The 21362-nt window shown below is 43.0% G+C and overlaps 1 protein-coding gene across 2 annotated transcripts; it reads right to left on the reverse strand.

The window, feature by feature from the left end:
• Positions 1-4449: 4449 nt before the first annotated feature.
• Positions 4450-11534, reverse strand: LOC118381117 (uncharacterized). 2 transcript variants are annotated; one of them, XM_035768086.1, is made up of 7 exons: positions 11390-11534; positions 10764-10856; positions 10234-10379; positions 9653-9929; positions 8657-8838; positions 5561-5619; positions 4450-5001 (listed from the first exon to the last, which is right to left on the reverse strand). In XM_035768086.1, the coding sequence occupies exons 1-7, from the start codon at positions 11442-11444 to the stop codon at positions 4851-4853; spliced, it is 963 nt and encodes a 320-aa protein (XP_035623979.1). In that variant the 5' UTR covers positions 11445-11534; the 3' UTR covers positions 4450-4850. The 2 variants fall into 2 exon arrangements, with proteins under 2 accessions (XP_035623979.1, XP_035623978.1); XM_035768085.1 differs by having other exon boundaries at positions 10764-10859; positions 11390-11532.
• Positions 11535-21362: the final 9828 nt, after the last annotated feature.

Here is a 21362-nt window from a genome sequence, read left to right on the forward strand (position 1 = left end):
TTTGCAGAGTGGCCTGAGCTTTTGAGTTTAAGCCACAAGAGAAAAATGTCACCATTTTCTCAATCATCCTAAAATCTCGTAAGAAATTAGGTGATGTTTTTTGTCTTACAGTAATTTTATACCATCTTTTACTTTTGATACTTAGAGTTGAAGTTGGAAGTTTACTTACACTTAGGTTAGAGTCATTAGAACAAGTTTTTCAACCACTCCACAAATTTCTTGTGAACAAGCTATAGTTTTGGCAAGTCGGTTAGGACATCTACTTTGTGCATGACACAATGACTTTTTCCATCAATAGTTTACAGATAGATTATGTCACTTATAATTCACTGTATCACAATTCCAGTGGGTCAGACGTTTACATAAACTAAGTTGACTGTGCCTTTAAACAGCATGGAAAATTCCAAAAAATTATGTCATGGCTTTAGAAGCTTCTGATAGGCTAATTGACATCATTGACATCACAGGTCAATTGGAGGTGTACATGTGGATGTATTTCAAGGCCGACATTCCAACTCCGTGCCTTTTTGCTTGTTGACATGATGGGAAAATCAAAACAAATCAGCCAAGACCTCAGAAAACAAATTGTAGACCACCACAAGTCTGATTCATTCTTGGGAGAAATTTCCAAATGCCCGAAGGTACTATGTTCATCTGTACAAACAATAGTACGCAAGTATAAACACCATGTGACCACGCAGTTGTCATACTGCTCAGAAACGAGACGGGTTCTGTCTCCGAGAGATGAGGGTATTTTGGTGCGAAAAGTGCAAATCAATGCCAGAACAAACTACCTTCTGATCCATCTGGCTTCCTCCTAGGGTCCACACTGTCACCAGCAGACCCAGGTTACTGCCCTCTTCAACCTTACAGGAACAAACTTTTATAGGGAGAGGGTTCTGGTGGTTCGGAATGGGTGGGTGGGTGGGTGAATTAATTAATGAATTACAGCTTGTGTAATGGTAAACACCTCCCAGCCAGTGGAGTGGACAGGGATCAGTCGAGAAGACAACAGCTTCTTACCCTTCGTTATGTTCATTTTGCTGCAATCTATGAGCTGGTAGACACTGACGTGTAAATGGATTCACTTAGCTAATACTTCTGGGAAGATAAGGAACAGTTGAGTCTGTGCAGTCTAAGGAGTTGAAGGACAGTGCATGTCTGCCTAAGGGAAACAATTGAGTAACTTGCCTGACAGAAGTGATGTCTGTTGGAGGCCTGGGGCTGCAGTTTGAAGAGATGTAACTCAGTAGTTAAAACCTTCTCACTCCTGGTCACTGTGTATACATTGAACAGGAACTCCACTTGTTCATTGTGCACTCTATGGGAGAAGGATGCATATTGTCAAGATGAGAACGCAACAAAAGTTTCCTGATGATAGATAAACTTTGGGCCTACTACCCGTGCATAATTTGTGTGTGCAATTTCTGCATAAAAGACAAATAATTTCAACCATTGTATAATGTTAATCATACATAGTGGCAGGTAGGTATAACAGAGACAATCTATCGCCTCTGTATTAACAAGGTTAAAATCGTACGTTTGTTAAAGAAACTGCAAACTGTATTCCGCCCACCAGAAGGTAGGGGTCCTTGGTAACGTCGTCCACATCTCCAACTGTGTTGTACAGGTCGATCATGTACTAAGGTGGCTGCTTATCGCCCTTGAGGAGAGGAGGGTCCTCCATACCAAAAACCTCCAGGAGCCTCTTGATAGCAGCTGAACGCACTTCTTCAGAATTGTTCTCCATGGAAAAGTGATTTTCCAAATTTAGTGATGGTTTTGCAGTAGCCAAGCACACTAACATGGCAACAGGTAACATCTGTGGTGGTGCATTATTATTGTTGTGGGTCCTTGAGGCATCAGTTTTCTTGTCCTCCAGCAGTCGAAGTCCAGCATTGGCTATAGTGTCCTTAAACCCTCGGACAACAACCATAAACAAATGATGCTATTTAGTCACAAATGTAAATCAACTATCAGCGAAGGCTAATTTAACAAGTGTGAACCCGAATGTAGATTTCATTCAAATGTTCCTCTCAATGTCTGATGAGAAAAAAAAATGTTTTCATGGTAATTTTGGGTCAAATTAAAACATTAAATGTAAAAGATCCAGAAAATGATTAAACCTTTCTGTAGACAGCATAGCTGAGGAAGAGGTTAACCGCCACAAAATAAATCCATTCATTTAGACAAATGGGGATAACGTCTTATGGGGAAAGACAATTAGCCTACTTGTATAAATATAAGGAGGCCACCTATTTGGGGATGTACACTTAATTTACATTTTAATTATGTATTGGCAGCTGGTCAAACACAACACCAACTATTTTGACCTTGCTAAACTCATAATTGAACCCATCTCTAAATATGCAAATTCAACATTCATTAGTGTGGATAAATTCAGACTTGTGCGCCCTCGTGGATTTAAGGGATTTTACAGGATGCACTACAGTTGTCTTTTTTAGTTCCAGTAAGCAATTAAGTATTTATATCCAGACTAGAACACTCTTGTAAAATATCTTAATCCACTTTTTTGATTGCCAATTGTGTGTGGCAATCGAATAATGTTGCTTTTTTCGACTATTTTAGCAGTCCCTAGATCTTCTTTAACATGGGCTATTTTTAGCAACAGAACTAGGCACTGAATTGGTTTTTATTATCAATTTATTATTTACATTATATGTTGTAGTTATCATTATTACTGGTTAGAAAAAGTTTTATAGTGAGTATTAAAAGTATCAAAGGGTGGTATGCCCTTTGGTTCCTTTCGTCATTACACACGTTTTTCGCAAATTGAGAAAAGTCCTGTAAAATTAATAATTTTTAAAATGGCAGTCACCACTTGGGTGAGAGGTAGCAAATCGTTTTAAAAATGCAGTGCCTTAAACCGCTGTGTCACTCGGGAGGCCTGTGACGGATCCCCCCCGGTACTGCTGCTCATTCTGTATACAAATTCTGGAGATCTACTTCACCGCATTCTAGGGTTCACTGAACAGGATTTATTATCATCAACCCTGAACTGTCTTGTCTGATTACACTCACCTGGTTCCCATTTCCCCTGATTAGTATGTTAAATATGTGCCCTCTGTCTTTGTCGGTTATTGTTTCCATGTCTGTTGGTGGTGTGAGTACTTATGCGTTGGTGCAGCTGTTATGCTGCGTGTTTCATATATTGTGTGTTATGGGTATCCTTCTGTGTCGTTCAACGAGGTTTACCCTCGCTCTTTTGTTTGGGTACAGCTCAGAGTTTTGTGTATATGTTTGTTTTTGGTGTATTAAAAACCCCTATTGTGTATTCCTGCACCTGTTGCCAAATCCTTTATACCAGTGTGACAAGGCCTTAAATTCAATGTTCCTTAGTGGGCTAGTTACATTTTAGACATAAATCTGCTTTTATATCTATGGCAAAAACGTAGCCACCCTTTGCCTTGATGAAAGCTTTGCACACTCTTGGCATTCTCTAAACCAGCTTCACATGGAATGCTTTTCCAACAGTCTTGAAGGAGTTCCCACATATGCTGAGCACTTGTTGGCTGCTTTTCCTTCACCCTGCGGTCCAAATCCCAAACCATCTCAATTGGGTTGAGGTCGCGTGATTGTCGAGGCCAGTTCATCTGATGCAGCACTCAATCAGTCTCCTTCTTGGTCAAATAGCCCTTACACAGCTTGTGTTTCTTGGCCAAAGCAAGTATCTTCTTATTATTGGTGTCATTTAGTAGTGGTTTCTTTGCAGCAATTTGACCATGAAGGCCTGATTCATGAAGTCTCCCCTGAACAGTTGATGTTGAGATGTGTCTGTTACTTGAACTCTGTGAAGCATTTATTTGGGCTGCAATTTCTGAAGCTGGTGACTTTAATGAACTTATCTGCAGCAGAGGTAACTCTGGGTCTTCCTTTTCTGTGGCGGGCCTTGTGAGAGCCAGTTTCATCATAGCGCTTGATTGTTTTTGCAACTGCACTTGAAGAAACGTTCAAAGTTCTTGAAATTTTTCCACATTGACTGACCTTAATTTCTTAAAGTAATGATGGACTGTCATTTTTCTTTGCTTGTTTGAGCTGTTCTTGCCATAAAATGGACTTGGTCTTTTACCAAATAGGGTTATCGTCTGTATACCACCCCTACTTTGTCACAACACAGCTGATTGGCTCAAACACATTTAGAAGGAAAGAAATTACACAAATTAACTTTTAACAAGGCACACTTGTTAATTGAAATGCATTCCAGCTGACTACTTTATGAATCTGGTTTAGAGAATGCCAAGAGTGTGCAAAGCAGTCACCAAGGCAATGGGTGGCTACTTTGAAGAATCTCAAATATAACATATTTTGATTTGTTTAACACTTTTTACTCCACTGGTTCTGTTATGGGAGAATATGGGCCAGTTTGAGGTTCATTCAATAATTTGATGGCTGATAGCCAGTTGATGAATAGTTTTGGAATACATTTTATTTAGAAAATTATTTTATACATATATTACATACAATACAAGAATATCTTTAGCAATTTTTTGCAGAGAGATCATTAGCTCTACACTGGAGAAATGAATGGTATAGGACTGCAGTCTAAAACAAGGACGATTTGAAGAACCCACACAAAAATAATCCCTAGCCCCTAATCCTTGGGCACTTTGTGGCACTTCAATGCTGCATTTGGATAGACAAGTGGATTGGCAAGTTACATTACAATCATGCATTGCTTTTACCTATCAAAGTATTTGAGATCTACATTACTTGCTAAGGGTTAGAGGCTATAGGGGTTGTTTCTGGACCTGACAGGGCAGTAGCTTCTTGTTCTCAGGGGATATCAGTGTGTTTCTGCTCCACTAGAGGGCATCCTACTGAGGACTGGTTCAGGACTGACAGAAACAAGAGGAGATGGAGAGAACTGTATGGATCTGGCCATGCTGGTTGAGGGACATGTGGCTGTCGTAGCCCCGAGGGACACAAGAGTTGGTGGGTCTCTCTGCCCACAGATAGCACACTTCGGAATCAGAGTGGCTCCTGCAATACAGAGTGAGAAAACAGAAGTTGTAAGACAACATTTGTCATAAAAATGCACTCCAAATACTGAAGTCCTATCTATTTCTCTGGTAGACACACTTTCAAATGTTAATATAAAATAAAAAAGTATAAAAAGCCATTTAGCAGACGCTTTTATCCAAAGCGACTTACAGTCATGTGTGCATACATTCTACGTATGGGTGGTCCCAGGAATCAAACCCACTACCCTGGCGTTACAAGCGCCATGCTCTACCAACTGAGCTACAGAAGGACCACAGTTAAAATATAGACTTATCCCTAAAATATACACCGAAATCACAAATCAAAACTTGAAAATGGAAAATACCTTGAGGACAATTGGGAGGGAGTGTAAATCAGAAACCAAAGCAAACAAGCCTTATTTAAACCACAACAGCTACACTTTATGGGTATTACAGAGTGTTAGAGCTATAAGCTAGCAGGCAGTTGTTAGGATAGGGGTGGTAGAATGATGGAGGAGAAGAGAGGAGGGCTGGAGTGCTTCCGGGAGGGAGGGAGCAGCTGCATGTGTTCAGCTTACCTGAGAAGACAGCGGTTTCCTGTGGTGCAGCCTCCTAAACATCTGCCCACGTCTATTTCCTGTTGGAACATTAGCAATACAGAGACAATGCCATCAGCAATCAAATCACCACAGGCTGAAAAAAACAGCCAGGCCAACCCACCAGCAGCAGGGAGGGGGGGGATCTATGTTAAATGCTTTGATCCAACACCTGCAAAGACCATTTGTGTTTGCTCTCCTCACACCTTTAGTGAGAGGGGGTAGCAGAAGGTCTATTGCCCTCAAATTCAAATCAGGACCTTGAAGCCAGTTCCACTGCATTTTTTCTTTTTCTCCCTCTTTTCCCCTCTAATCAGAGACTTATTTCGACCTGGGACCCCAGGTAGGTGCAATTCATTATCTGGTAGAACAGAAAACCAGCAGTAGTCCAGACCTCGTAGGGCAAGATTTGAATACTCCTGGCCTATATGCTCAATTTAACAGACCTAGATCAGTTAAATAACTATATTTTGTCATCTCTATCTTTGTCAACAAACAATATTGCACTTTTTTTTAAATACTTAAAATAAAGTCTTAAACAATAGTAATAACTATTTACTTAAGCAAGAAGATGCTGCAGGTTGAGGTTTTTAAATATTTTTTTTATTTAACTAGGCAAGTCAGTTAAGATCAAATTCTTATTTACAATGATGGCCTACCCTCTGGACAAATCCTCCTCTGACCCGGACAACGCTGGGCCAATTGTGCGCCGCCCTATGGGACTCCCGATCATGGCCAGTTGTGACACAGCCTGGGAACGAACCAAGGTCTGTGGTGACGCTGCAATGCAGTGCCTTAGACCGCTGTGCCACTCGGGAGGCCTAAAATGGAATGTTCCTTCATGGCCTCGTTGAACCCCCTTGTACACACGTGAACCCTATGTCTTTTTTGTTTGCTCTTATAAATGCATGTGCCTTCAGAAAGTATTTACACCCCTTCGACTTTTCCACATTTTGTTGTGTTACGAAGTGGGATTAAAATGGATTTAATTGTCATTTTTTTGTCAACGATCTACACAAAATACTCTATTGTCAAAGTGTAGGAAAAATCTAACATCTGTAAAAAATAAACACTAATATATCTTGATTAGATAAGTATTCAACCCCCTGAGTCAATACGTGTTAGAATCACCTTCGCCAGCGATTACAGCAGTAAATCTTTCTGGGAAAGTCTCTAAGGGTTTTGCACACCTGGATTGTAGAATATTTGCACATTATTCTTTTCAAAATTCTTCAAGCTCTGTCAAGATGGTTGTTGATCACTGTTAGACAGTCATTTTCAAGTCTTGCCATATAATTAAAATCCGATTTAAGCCAAAACTGTAACTAGCCCACTAAGGAATATTTAATGTCGTCTTTCAGGAACATTCAATTCTGTCTTGGTAAGCAACTCCAGTGTATATTTGGCCTTGTGCTTTAGGTTATGGTCCTGCTGAAAGGTGAATTTGTCTCCCAGTATATGTTGCAAAGCTAACTGAACCAGGTTTTCCTATAGGATTTTGCCTAGATGACAAGCATACCCATAACATGATGCAGCCACCACCATGATTGAAAATATGAAGAGTGGTATTCAGTAATGTGTTGTATTGGATTTGCCCCAAACATAACGCTTTGTATTCAGAACATAAAGTTAATTTCTTTGCCACATTTTTTGCAGTTTTACTTTAGTGCCTTATTGCAAACTTATTGCATGTTTTGAAATATGTATTATTCTGTACAGGCTTCCTTATTTTCACTCTGTCAGTTAGGCTAGTATTGAGGAGTAACTATGATGTTGTTTATCCATACTCAGTTTTCTCCTATCACAGTAACTTTTAAAGTCACCATTGGCCTCATGGTGAAATCCCTGAGCCTTATCCTTCCTCTCCGGCAACTGAGTTAGGAAGGATGACTGTATTTTTGTAGTGACTGGATACACCATCCAAAGTGTAATTAATAACTTCACCATGAGCAGATGTATATTCATTGTCTGCTTTTTACATTTTTTTACCCACCTACCAATAGGTGCCCTTCTTTGCGAAAACCTCGCTGGTCTTTGTGGTTGAATCTGTGTTTGAAATGCACTGCTCGACTGAGGGACCTCGACTGAGGTAGTCATTCAAAAATCATGTTAACACTATTATTACACACAGACTGAGTCCATACAACTTATTATGTGACTTGTTAAGAACATTTTTACTCCTGAACTTATTTAGGCTTACAATAACAAAAGGGTTAAATACATATTGACCCAAGACATTTCAGCTTTTCATTTGTAATTCACTAGTAAACATTTTCAGAAACATAATTCCACTTTGACATTGTGGTATTGTGTGTATTGACAAAAAATGATCTACATTTAATCCATTTAAAATTCAGACTGTAACCTAATAAAACGTCAGTCAAGGGCTGTGAATACTTTCTGAAGGCACTGTAAGTGTTTTGTTTGCATTGTGCCCCAGAAAAGGCCACTGTGCATACTATAGCATCCATCCAGTTAAACTTTTATTTTTTTTTGGAGCTGAACCCATTGAAGAGACTATAGCCATCTCTTTATCTCCCAGCCAAAGAGACAGACATTACTTTTTTTGGGCAGTCACAGACGTGTACATTAAGAGTACAGCATTTCACACCTGCTGTGTCTGTCTGTGCGGTGCCAACCAGTGGGGAGTGGATTGGATGTGCGGGGGAAATTTATTAAAGTGGGCCAATGACCTTTTATTTACAGATCTATCTGACAAATGGAGGTGACTTGTTAGTGTGTCTGACACTCAGATGGAATCACGAACTTCCTTTGCTCTCTGATCAAACATCTGATTGGTGTGAAGCTGCCTAGCTGATAAATGAATAAGATTAGATAAGGGTTCATCTTAGGTAGTCTGTGCATAGCTTTAAAGTTCATTATTAAAAAAAGAAGAGTGGCAAAATAGTTTCTATAAAGAATGAGACCAAAAGACAAGGAAAAAAGGCATAGGTTTTAGTGCAAGCTTTTCTTTTTCCTATTTCTTTATGAAAAAGAAAATTATACATTGCTAGAGTGGCATATTGACAGGGCGGGGCGTTGCTAATAAAAAGACAAGATACCAAAACATGAGCTCACCTTGAGTTTCTCCTCTTTGACTCCGTTAGCATCATAGACTATTTCATAGTAGTACTCCATGTAGGGAACTCTATAGCAGTTCTTACTCAGCTCACAGACCTCCACTGTCTGGACCAGGTCTACCTTGTTAGGGGTCTTCACCAAGGCCGAGTCAAATTTAGTGGGCACGCAGGAGAACCCATCTGAGAAGGAAATAGTTATTCAATATTATTAGAGTTACTTAGATTCTGAACATGATCATGAACCATGATGATTGTCTGTTTCATGAGCTCTGTGTCCATTAACTGTTTGCCTGACATTTCTTATTCAAATGCTATTGTCTTCCATGCATCCTGTGATATGGACTTTATAATTATGCTACCACTGAATTATTATTAGAACTTTACCAATAGGAACGTATTTGTGTGTGCAAATTGTTGGTACAACAATGAGTGCTTTAAAAAATGTTTTACCATGTATTACAGCAATGACACACAAATAATAATCTACTCCTTCTGGGCTCAATCCTAACCCCTATGCGAGCAACACTTTTATGCACATTGTACATTATCTCCCATACATGGTTTTTTTTACGCATTACGTTTTTGCGACCATAAAGTTTCAATAAGGGCTGACTGCGGCCCGCATCCTGGAAACTCCAGGGAAGAACCGCCCAGGGAAGAACAGCCCAGGGAAACCAAGCCCCCTGTTTGTCAGGTTAGGATAATTAACGTTCCAGGTAAGGATAATTAACGTAGTAGGTTAGGAGAACTAATGTAGCAGGTTAGGATAATTAGCAGAGCAGGTTAGGAGAACTAACATAACAGGTTGGGTGAATTAGGTTAAGGTTAGGATCAGGGTTAGGTTTAGCTACAATGCTACAGTCGACCCGTAGACCGAGGAAGTAGCCGGGAAACAACAGAAAGAGAAGGCACTTCTTCCCTGGACGAGGTCAAGACCCTTCTCAAAATGTTGGCTGTTTTTGTAGTCCTTCAGAAATATATCAAGCCTACACACCTGGAGAACCTTTCGAACCCGAACAGCTTCCCACATCGATGACAGTCTCGTATGGGGTCTTAAAGAAGTAGGTTTTGAGCGCCGGAACCCGGACACATTGGGTCAGTTTGTTTTCACAGTGGCATTCCTCTATGACCTCCACCTCCCGGGGACCCTTGAACAGCAGCATCTGGTCCACCCTCACCCCGGTCGGCTCACAGTTATGGTTCACCCCGCAGGACGTAACCTGACCAGAACCCTTGGCACTGATTGGAGTGGTAGGTTTGCGGACCCTTACCTTTTATAAAGGGGAAAATAGAAAACTTGTCGATGTTTTTAGTCAAGACTATATGCCTATTAAGTTGTAATGGTGTTCTTATCTTGGGTCTCAGCACCCTAATGTTGAGATAATAATGTCCCTAATAATGCAACAAGTAACCATATTTAACTAAGAGTTTTGTCTTCATCGAATATATGTTTGTATTTTATTGATCAAATTCTCAAATAAGGAAGCCTGATTTAATTCCTTAAAATTCATAAACTCTTTACAATCCTGAAGTTGTAGCGCTCTCTTTTGGTCATTTGAGGAACTGCTCACTTACTTTTTTGCTCCTGAGGTATTCCAACATGGAGGAATGTTTGGAATAACCCTGCTGTTGTCCAGCCTCATGTGATGTCCTGCTTTGTTCTCCCCCACAGTGGATCCTGCACATCCCCACATCCACACTCACAGGACTACCAGAGATGTCTGAGGACAGAAGGTAAACAATCCATGATAACAACAATCATTGCAAAGCCCCCCAATTTCTCTCACCCCAAATTCTGTAAGCTCCTAAACGTCACTATGGAAGCATGTATCTTACACTAATTTATATGAAGATATAATTTTGTTTGCATTTCTCAAACCACATAATTCTGCTGACAAATATTGTTGAATAGGGGGAGATAAGTCTATGATAAAACAAGGACATTTTTAGTCAAGGGTTTTTGGAAGACTTTGTATTGTAGTAGCCTAGTCCCTTGGGAAGAGTTGGCTTCAGTATGGGACTAGACTTTGATAGTATCACTTTAGAAGTCATGTATGAGGAATGAGACAGTGCTGCCATTTTATGGTGCTTTACCATTGATTTACCTTGGCCGATGTAAACAAAGTGGCTCTGCCTCTTGCAGCAGGCTCTCAGTGCAAACGGGTTCCTGTGCTCCACATGTTTGTTCAACAAGGAAGCTGCTGGATAAGAAACACAGACACATCGACACCTTGTATAGCAGTCCAAGGTGACATCAGCATTCCTGAGCTGTCAGGGCTCTGATTCCTTGGTCAAGTATAATATCTCAGAGTAGGAGTGCTGCTCTAGGATCAGATCCTCCCTTTCCATTAATTACAATTTGAAAGACAAAACGGATCCCAGATCAGCACTCCTATACGTAGGCCTAGACCTTAGTGGCCATGGCCAGTACCAGGACACTACCTAATAATAAAGTGACATACAATATTCTCACGTGTAGCATAATAGCTATATATAATATAGCACATCACACAACAAGGTTCTGAAAAACCAAACAGTTTAAATCAAACAGCCAGTATCAGACACAGATACACATCAGCAGGTCACACGGCTGGTCTGTTCACACTCTGTACCAGTGCCTGGGTTCTACTGTGTATCAAAATGGATTATAAAGTCTTAATGTTGATTGAAGTCCATCAGTAGATCATTGAGCTTTATGGTCAAATCGAGAAAGACAAACAACAGTACTTACAGGCTACGTTGAGAGCCCACAGAATGAGCAGTAGGTAGGGCAGCAGTATATCCATGGTAAATACTCCTTATGCTCCCTTATGGTTCCTCCTCAAAGCACAGCTTCCCTGATAGCTAGTTCCTGACCGAATGGCCTGCTAGTTTCCACACTCTCTGATATTTATATGGGATCAGGCTTTGGTCACAATTGTCACCACCAGCCCAAGGACCCTCTCTGCAAGTGGTGTGGAATTAAAAAGGGCAAACTAATCAAATTTCCATGGTGGTAGCGGACAGGGATGGGGCCTAAAAGGCGGGGGTCATCATTCACATCAAAGGGATGATATCCAAAATATGGAGTTTTCTTTTCACCTCAGCTGGCTGGCTGGGCTGGACCTTGTATATATGCTGTCGGATCCCATTGGTGAGTGTGTCCATCCACAGCTTAATTAAGCTTTGAGCCATTAAACCGTTGCTCATTCAAAGGCATTAATCATCTCTTATCTCAGAGGGAAGGTGTTTAGCACCTGGACTTAAAACAGAAACCTGGCTAAAACACATAAACAGGATCAGCATGGGGCAGAGGAGAGCCTGTTTTTAGAGGGGGGAGACACATTTGTGTTTATTCAACATCAAGCCAAATGGTCAGGGTCCTCCCAGGGGTTTGACTCTCAGGCCAGCCTTCCATGTCCCCATGCTGCTCTCTCTTATTTCACTCTTGCTTTCTCTCAGAGCAAGAGGGAGGGAAAGTTTTAGATGTAGAAAAAACGATATTTCACCAAACATGTATTGTTAGAACAAGGTTGAACCGTAATCTATTTCAGAAAATTATTTGATTCAAGCCCAGACATTCCAAAATGTGAAAGACAAGTTTGGCTATTTTGGAATCAAGTAAAACATTCTAGAACTCCATAGTAAATGTTCATGAGTTTGCCTAGGTCCATTTGTATCTTAATTTGAAGCACACTTCTAAAATAAAGTCTATGATAATACATAAGTACAAACAACATTTGTGTATATTGTTAATGCTCTTATTTGCTATCTCAATGTTAAATGTTAATCCCGTAAGCCTGTATTGATAAGGTAATAATTCGTTTTTGGATGTGTTGTCTTGATCCTCTCCTGTCTCACCTACATCATTGGATCAACATCAGGTGACTGGGGTCACACCCTAACCACTGATCAGACACCCTGATTAGGACAACACCCAGCTAGAGTATTTATTGAACCTCCCTTCATCAGGTTAGAGTGAATAATGCAGTTTAATGTCTAATCAAAATTATGATACATTTTTTACCCTAATCCCAATAATTTTATGAAAGTATCACAGGAAAAAATAGCATAAATGGAACATGGCAACATCAGTACCACTGGACCTGGGACTATTTATTTATGATTTTACATTAAAGATTAGCTTACATGTACTGTGAACACAATCTATTTCTCTTGAATACAAAGCAAAAAATATAATGAGCAATGATTGACAATATTAACAGTGCCTTTTACTATCGTCTTCAACACAATTTACTAAGATTGAAAGATACACAAGGCATTGCATGATGTGCGTCTCAAATCATATTTCCCATTATATATGCCTGAATCCTCAACTGGAAGGCCTTTCTCAATGCAGCGTTTGAATTGTAAGGGGAATCTGTAATGTGAGCTGTACCAGAATGTTTCATGGTTTTCAGACATCAAAGTTATACTGTACATGTAAATGTAATGTCAGTGTTAGAGAAAATAAAGAATTCTGCATTTGCAAATAACCCAATAAATAATTTGAGGGGTTTTCCTTCCCATGATATAAAACGTTGTAATTATAAAACACTATATTTGTTATAGTAGAAGATTTAAGTTAAGATATCCTTACCTCAAATCCCCCATATTCTAAATCTATTAAATTTCCATTTCTAAACTCCATTCCATCCATGATTCACCCCACTCTCTTAATCATTCATTAAGTCTGTGTTTCTATTTCTGTGTCGACCCTCGATTACTGATGATGAATATTGCCTGGCCTGCGTGTCTGTTCCTGTATAAACCTACTGCACTTTACTGGATGATTTGGTGTATGACTGGCTTTGAGATTATGTCTCTGTTGAGATATCCAGGATTGCGACGAAGCTTCTACTGCAGTATGGGTTCCATCACATCTCCGAGTATGGGTTCTATTACATCTATGTACTGACTGACTACTGACTAGTACTACTGACCCAGTCTCAGCCATCTGGCTAGCAGAGTTCAGTAACAATCTTCTTGAAAGTGAGTAGCTAACTTCGCTGGACAGTTCTGGCCCTGTCACCTCATCACCTGTCTGACTGCACATATATTCATACCTAAACTTATGTACAGTCTAAGATTCATACATCCATGGCTATCTAGGAGAGCTCAGTTACAGCCGGATGGAGAGTAGGCTAAAGTCAAGCCTCACTTGTAGGCCTACTAATACAGGCCATCTGTCCACCAGGGGTTGTATGGATCCTGTTAGAGAGTAACTTCCCGGGGCCTCCCGAGTGGCGCAGTGGTCTAAGGCACTGCGGCGCAGTGCTAACTAGACTAACTGGTCTCGAACATTCTGGTTCGAGTCCAGGCTCTGTGGCGACCAGGAGACCCATGAGACAACGCACAATTGGCATGCATAGTATTTATATCAGCCCTCTGATTACAATAAAGAGCAAGATGTGCCGCTCTGTTCTGAGCCAGCTGCAGCTTAAACATTTAGGGATAGGGGGCAGCATTTTCACTTTGGATGAATTGCGTGCCCATAGTGAACTGCCTCCTACTCTGTCCCAGATGCTAATATATGCATATTAGTATTACTATTGGATAGAAAACACTCTGACGTTTCTAAAACTGTTTGAATTATGTCTGTGAGTATAACAGAACTCATAGGGCAGGCAAACTTCCAAACAGGAAGTGGAAATTCTGGGGCTGGTTGATTTTCAACTCATCGCCTATTCACATCCAAATAAAATATGGATCTGTTCGCACTTCCTACGCCTTCCACTAGATGTGTTAGTAGAACAGTTAGTAGAACAGTTAGTAGAACGTGGAATGAAGCCTCTAATGTGATGTGGGACCGGATGGCAGCTATTTGAGTCACTGGTCTGTCAGAATGCCAGTTCCTTGTTACGCTCAGTAGTCATTATATGACCTTGTGTTCCATTACTCTGTAGACAAAACGAATGCTCCGGTTGGAACGTTATTGATATATATGATAATAACATCCTGAAGATTGATTCTCTACTTAGTTTGACCAGTTTATTCGACCTGGAATATAACTTTTGAGTTTTCGTCCGAGTTCGCCTGGACCAGTGCCAGCTTTTGGACATGTGAACTAAACGTGCTAGCAAAAGTAGCTAATTGGACACGAGTAATGGACATTATGGAACAAAACGATTTATTGCGGAACTAGGATTATTTGCACTGCATTCTGATGAAAGATTAAAGGTAAGGGAATATTTATGATGTAATCTCACCAGTCTTTGGAATTTGGTTGAGGTTATTCATTTGTGCAATGAAGAAGTAGGTCAACTAGGAACTGGGTAACACTGTTGAGAGTTGTGCAAGATGTGAAAAGTAGCATTGATTTGTTGTCTTCCTGTATTGAACACAGATAGACCGTCTACAATTTGATCGATTATTAACGTTTAAAAATACCTAGATTCCAAGAACACAGGATGAGATGTTACTATCCTTTGTGCAAGCACTTCCAAGAGTTAATGAACAGTGAGCATGGTGAAATTTGGGGAGCGCATCGTCAGTAGTGTACCTTTGGTTCCTAGGGTGTTTCGGCCTTTCACACTATACACCCTCCCCAAAGGCGGCCAGCGACAGGGTGATCAATCCTACGCTTGCGTCCCATTCCCAATTAGTCATAGGAGTTGCCTTGTTGTTGATAGCCAACATCCCATGGGACTATGCATGGCAGGGGCGTCCTCCTCCCTGAGTCAAGCATTGTTGACCGCATACCTCCTGGCCCTCTCACTGACTGCTGCCTTCTGCCGCCTCTGATACAGCTTTGATTGCCGAACGCTGGCTCTGGCCCTTAATTCCCAGGTCTCTAAGCAGTCTGGTTGTAGATGTTGCCACAAAACCTCTGCAGCCCACCTCCACTGGTCGGACTTCTGTGTTCCAGCCATGATGCCGTGCTTCGGCAGCTAGATCAGCATAGCGCAGATATTTTCGCTCATAAGCCTCATCTGAGTTTTCCCAGGGTACTGTGAGCTCAATGATGAAGACCTTATTGAGTGAACGGAACCAGAGCACCATGTCAGGTCTTAGGGTGGTGGTTGTGATCTCCGGAGGAAACACAAGTTGCCGGCCAATGTCAGCTAGCATTTTCCAGTCGCGGGCCAAGCGCAGCTGGTCTCGCTCTAATGGTGTATAGCCGCTCTTTGGTGGTTTAGCCCCTTCGCGGACAAAGTTTGTCCGTAAGGAGTGTGATGCTGCTGTGGGTGGTAGGGAGTTGGTGGCAGCTCGCTTGTCCTCCAGGGCGGACGCAAGGTTAAGGACTTGGTTGTGACGCCAATTGTAGCGTCCTTGGGTGAGGCTTGTTTTACACCCTGTGAGAATGTGCCTGAGGTTGGCTGGCATGGAACAGAGGGCACTGTCCGGATCTTCACCATACCATTGGTGAAGATTAACTGGTGTTGGAAGGACGTCATATGATGCTCTGATGGAAAAGCTCAACCACCTCGCTTCCATGGCCCACAGATCCTTCCAGCTGATCTTCCTCTTCTCCACACTGTCCCATCGAGTCCACTGTCCCTGTTTGGCAAGAGAGACTGCCTTGGCCCACCTTGCAGCCTCCTCCTGATGGCGTACTTCCTGCACTACCATCTTCCGCCGCTCTGGTGCAGTGGCCTTACTCCAAGCAGCACGGCTATTTAGCCCAAGGCCTCCTCTCCCTTGCTGAACATGACCCACAATGTCAGCATGTCTGAGGGCTGCTGTTGCCTCCTGGACTGCTTTTCCTGGCCTCCATTTGCGCCCAGTTGCCAAGGTCGGCGCGTTGTTGCTCACCACTGGGTCTCGAGATTCATTCAGTGTCATCTGGAGCCTGGTTTTTGCACACTTGAATTCCTCTGTTAGACTGGTGAGGGGCAGCTTGAGGACACCATCTCCATAGAGGCCTATGGTGGTAAGGCATCGTGGAAAGTTGTATTACAAAAAGTAGTTTGAAATATTTTGGCAACGTTTATAGGCAACTTTTGAAATATTTTGTAGTGATGTTGCGTTTTTTGGAAGCCCGCTCCTCCGCTCTCTCCACTGGCTTCCTAGGTATTCCTTAAAGAGGTGGGGTTTCAGGTGTCTCCGGAAGGTGGTGATTGACTCCGCTGTCCTGGCGTCGTGAGGGAGTGTGTTCCACCATTGGGGAGCCAGAGCAGCGAACAGTTTTGACTGGGCTGAGCGGGAACTGTACTTCCTCAGTGGTAGGGAGGCGAGCAGGCCAGAGGTGGATGAACGCAGTGCCCTTGTTTGGGTGTAGGGCCTGATCAGAGCCTGGAGGTACTGAGGTGCCGTTCCCCTCACAGCTCCGTAGGCAAGCACCATGGTCTTGTAGCGGATGCGAGCTTCAACTGGAAGCCAGTGGAGAGAGCGGAGGAGCGGGGTGACGTGGAGAGAACTTGGGAAGGTTGAACACCAGACGGGCTGCGGCGTTCTGGATGAGTTGTAGGGGTTTAATGGCACAGGCAGGGAGCCCAGCCAACAGCGAGTTGCAGTAATCCAGACGGGAGATGACAAGTGCCTGGATTAGGACCTGCGCCGCTTCCTGTGTGAGGCAGGGTCGTACTCTGCGGATGTTGTAGAGCATGAACCTACAGGAACGGGCCACCACCTTGATGTTAGTTGAGAACGACAGGGTGTTGTCCAGGATCACGCCAAGGTTCTTAGCGCTCTGGGAGGAGGACACAATGGAGTTGTCAACCGTGATGGCGAGATCATGGAACGGGCAGTCCTTCCCCGGGAGGAAGAGCAGCTCCGTCTTGCCGAGGTTCAGCTTGAGGTGGTGATCCGTCATCCACACTGATATGTCTGCCAGACATGCAGAGATGCGATTCGCCACCTGGTCATCAGAAGGGGGAAAGGACAACACTCTACTAGTTTCCAAAACTGTTAAAATAATGTCTGTGAGTATAACAGAACTGATAGGACAGGTGAAAACATGAGAGAAATCCATCCAGGAAGTGGGATTATTTTATGATTGGAGTTTTATTTTGAATGCCATTACAGTATCCATTGATTTATGACTCAAATTGCACTTCCTATGACTTCCACTAGATGTCAACAGTCTTGAGAAATTGTTTGAGCCCGTGAATGAAAGGGCACAGTAGTGTCCCAGAGGTTTTTTATGCGAGCGACCAGTTGAAATATTATTGATTATTATGACAAGCAACCTGAGGATTGATTATAAACATCGTTTGACATGATTCTACAAACTTTAGTGATGCTTTTCAGATTTTTTGTCTGTCTGTTGTGACTGCCTTTGAGCCCGTGGATTACTGAACAAAACGCGAGGTTTTTGGATATAAAGAGGGACTTTATCGAACAAAACAAACATTTATTGAGTAAATGGGAGTCTTGTGAGTGCAACCATATGAAGATCATTATTTCTGACTTGTGTAACTCCTCTACTTGGCTGGTAACTGTTTGTAATGATTTGTCTGCTGGGCGCTGTTCTAAGATAATCGCATGATATGCTTTCGCCGTAAAGCCTTTTTGAAATCTGACACCGTGGTTGGATTAAAAGAAGTCAATCTTTAAACTAATGTATAACACTTGTATGTTTTATGAATTTGTATAATGAGTATTTTTGACTGTTGACTGTTTTTGAATTTGGCGCTCTGCTATTTCACTGGAAGTTAGCCAAGTGGGACGATAGCATCCCACACCCCCTAGAGAGGTTAACCAGCTGAGATATTCGGTATCTCCATTATTCCTAGCATTGGTGTATCCATTTTAGGTAAATGGATTAATAATTTGACTTATTCGCTACAAGCTCATATTCATTTGACCTACAAGAGTTTTAGCCAGCTCTCCCTGGATATCCAGAATCTTAAGGCAATTATTGCTAGGCACAGTTTGGCTTTGGATTACCTGCTGGCAGCACAGGGAGGCGAGTGTAAGGCCCTGGGATTGGACCTCGATGACGAATATGTAATCTTACTTCCTGACTCCTCCGATAACATGACCAAAATCCTGCTTGATATGGCTAAGCTCTCTAATACTCTCAGCCCTAGTGACGATGATGTTCTGACCGGGATGGTTAAATGTTTCACTGGGAAATTTGGAAATGTTATGGGCCAGATTTTAATGGTTCTTATAATTTGTATTTCCTGTGTTTTGATTTTGTTGTCTTGGAAAATGGGCAGTGCCTGCCTCCTATTATGAATACTATGCCATGATTACAGTATATATGTGATAACCTTTGTATGCTTGCAATGCGCAATGATGGAAAAGTTCTGGGTAAATGGAGATTTCCTGCTTTAGTTCTCTGGCTGAGAACTGCCTGCACCTGCTGATAGTCATGCAACCTCATGGCCGAGATAGTAGAGTAAGAAACCAGTCTAGACATTTTTTCTCATCTTAGATACTTTGTATCTAATCCAATGCAACAATGTTAAGGTATGATTGACGGTAGGTTGTCCACACCAACAAAGTATAAATAGTGTTGTCTTCTGTTTCACCCAACAAAAGCATGCTGAAAGTTCGCTACAAGAACAGAACAGGGCTCCGGGCAGCCGAGCGGAAATGGAGGAAAACTCGCCTCCCTGCGGACCTGGCATCCTTTCGCTCCCTCCTCTCTACATTTTCCTCCTCTGTCTCTGCTGCTAAAGCCACTTTCTACCACTCTAAATTCCAAGCATCTGCCTCTAACCCTAGGAAGCTCTTTGCCACCTTCTCCTCCCTCCTGAATCCTCCTCCCCCTCCCCCCCTCCCTCTCTGCAGATGACTTCGTCAACCATTTTGAAAAGGTCGACGACATCCGATCCTCGTTTGCTAAGTCAAACGACACCGCTGGTTCTGCTCACACTGCCCTACCCTGTGCTCTGACCTCTTTCTCCCCTCTCTCTCCAGATGAAATCTTGCGTCTTGTGATGGCCGGCCGCCCAACAACCTGCCCGCTTGACCCTATCCTCTCTTCTCCAGACCATTTCCGGAGACCTTCTCCCTTACCTCACCTCGCTCATCAACTCATCCCTGACCGCTGGCTACGTCCCTTCCGTCTTCAAGAGAGCGAGAGTTGCACCCTTCTGAAAAAACCTACACTCGATCCCTCCGACGTCAACAACTACAGACCAGTATCCCTTCTTTCTTTTCTCTCCAAAACTCTTGAACGTGCCGTCCTTGTCCAGCTCTCCCGCTATCTCTCTCAGAATGACCTTCTTGATCCAAATCAGTCAGGTTTCAAGACTAGTCATTCAACTGAGACTGCTCTTCTCTGTATTACGGAGGCGCTCCGCACTGCTAAAGCTAACTCTCTCCTCTGCTCTCATCCTTCTAGACCTATCGGCTGCCTTCGATACTGTGAACCATCAGATCCTCCTCTCCACCCTCTCCGAGTTGGGCATCTCCGGCGCGGCCCACGCTTGGATTGCGTCCTACCTGACAGGTCGCTCCTACCAGGTGGCGTGGCGAGAATGTCTCCTCACCACGCGCTCTCACCACTGGTGTCCCCCAGGGCTCTGTTCTAGGCCCTCTCCTATTCTCGCTATACACCAAGTCACTTGGATCTGTCATAACCTCACATGGTCTCTCCTATCTATGCAGACGACACACAATTAATCTTCTCCTTTCCCCCTTCTGATGACCAGGTGGCGAATCGCATCTCTGCATGTCTGGCAGACATATCAGTGTGGATGACGGATCACCACCTCAAGCTGAACCTCGGCAAGACGGAGCTGCTCTTCCTCCCGGGGAAGGACTGCCCGTTCCATGATCTCGCCATCACGGTTGACAACTCCATTGTGTCCTCCTCCCAGAGCGTTAAGAACCTTGGCGTGATCCTGGACAACACCCTGTCGTTCTCAACTAACATCAAGGCGGTGGCCCGTTCCTGTAGGTTCATGCTCTACAACATCCACAGAGTACGACCCTGCCTCACACAGGAAGTGGCGCAGGTCCTAATCCAGGCACTTGTCATCTCCCGTCTGGATTACTGCAACTCGCTGTTGGCTGGGCTCCCTGCCTGTGCCATTAAACCCCTACAACTCATCCAGAACGCCGCAGCCCGTCTGGTGTTCAACCTTCCCAAGTTCTCTCACGTCACCCCGCTCCTCCGCTCTCTCCACTGGCTTCCAGTTGAAGCTCGCATCCGCTACAAGACCATGGTGCTTGCCTACGGAGCTGTGAGGGGAACGGCACCTCAGTACCTCCAGGCTCTGATCAGGCCCTACACCCAAACAAGGGCACTGCGTTCATCCACCTCTGGCCTGCTCGCCTCCCTACCACTGAGGAAGTACAGTTCCCGCTCAGCCCAGTCAAAACTGTTCGCTGCTCTGGCCCCCCAATGGTGGAACAAACTCCCTCACGACGCCAGGACAGCGGAGTCAATCACCACCTTCCGGAGACTCCTGAAACCCCACCTCTTTAAGGAATACCTAGGATAGGATAAAGTAATCCTTCTCACCCCCCCCCTTAAAAGATGTAGATGCACTATTGTAAAGTGGCTGTTCCACTGGATGTCATAAGGTGAATGCACCAATTTGTAAGTCGCTCTGGATAAGAGCGTCTGCTAAGACTTAAATGTAATGTAAATGAAAGTCTGTTGTTAATTTGTTTACCGTGAAATAGTATTGTATTTGGTCAAAGACCATTTTTCCAACAGTTTGCCAAGAGCTGGCGGCAAGCTGATAGAACCTGTAAAGGCCGCTTGACCACTCTTGGGTAGTGGAATTACTTTGGCTTCCCCCCCAGATCTGTGGACAAAGACTTTCCTCTAGGCTCAGATTAAAGATATGGAAGATAGGGGTCGCTATAGAGTCAATCAT

The sequence above is a fragment of the Oncorhynchus keta genome, chromosome 15 (assembly GCF_023373465.1).
Source record: "Oncorhynchus keta strain PuntledgeMale-10-30-2019 chromosome 15, Oket_V2, whole genome shotgun sequence".
In the NCBI taxonomy this organism is placed as follows: Eukaryota; Metazoa; Chordata; class Actinopteri; order Salmoniformes; family Salmonidae; genus Oncorhynchus; species Oncorhynchus keta.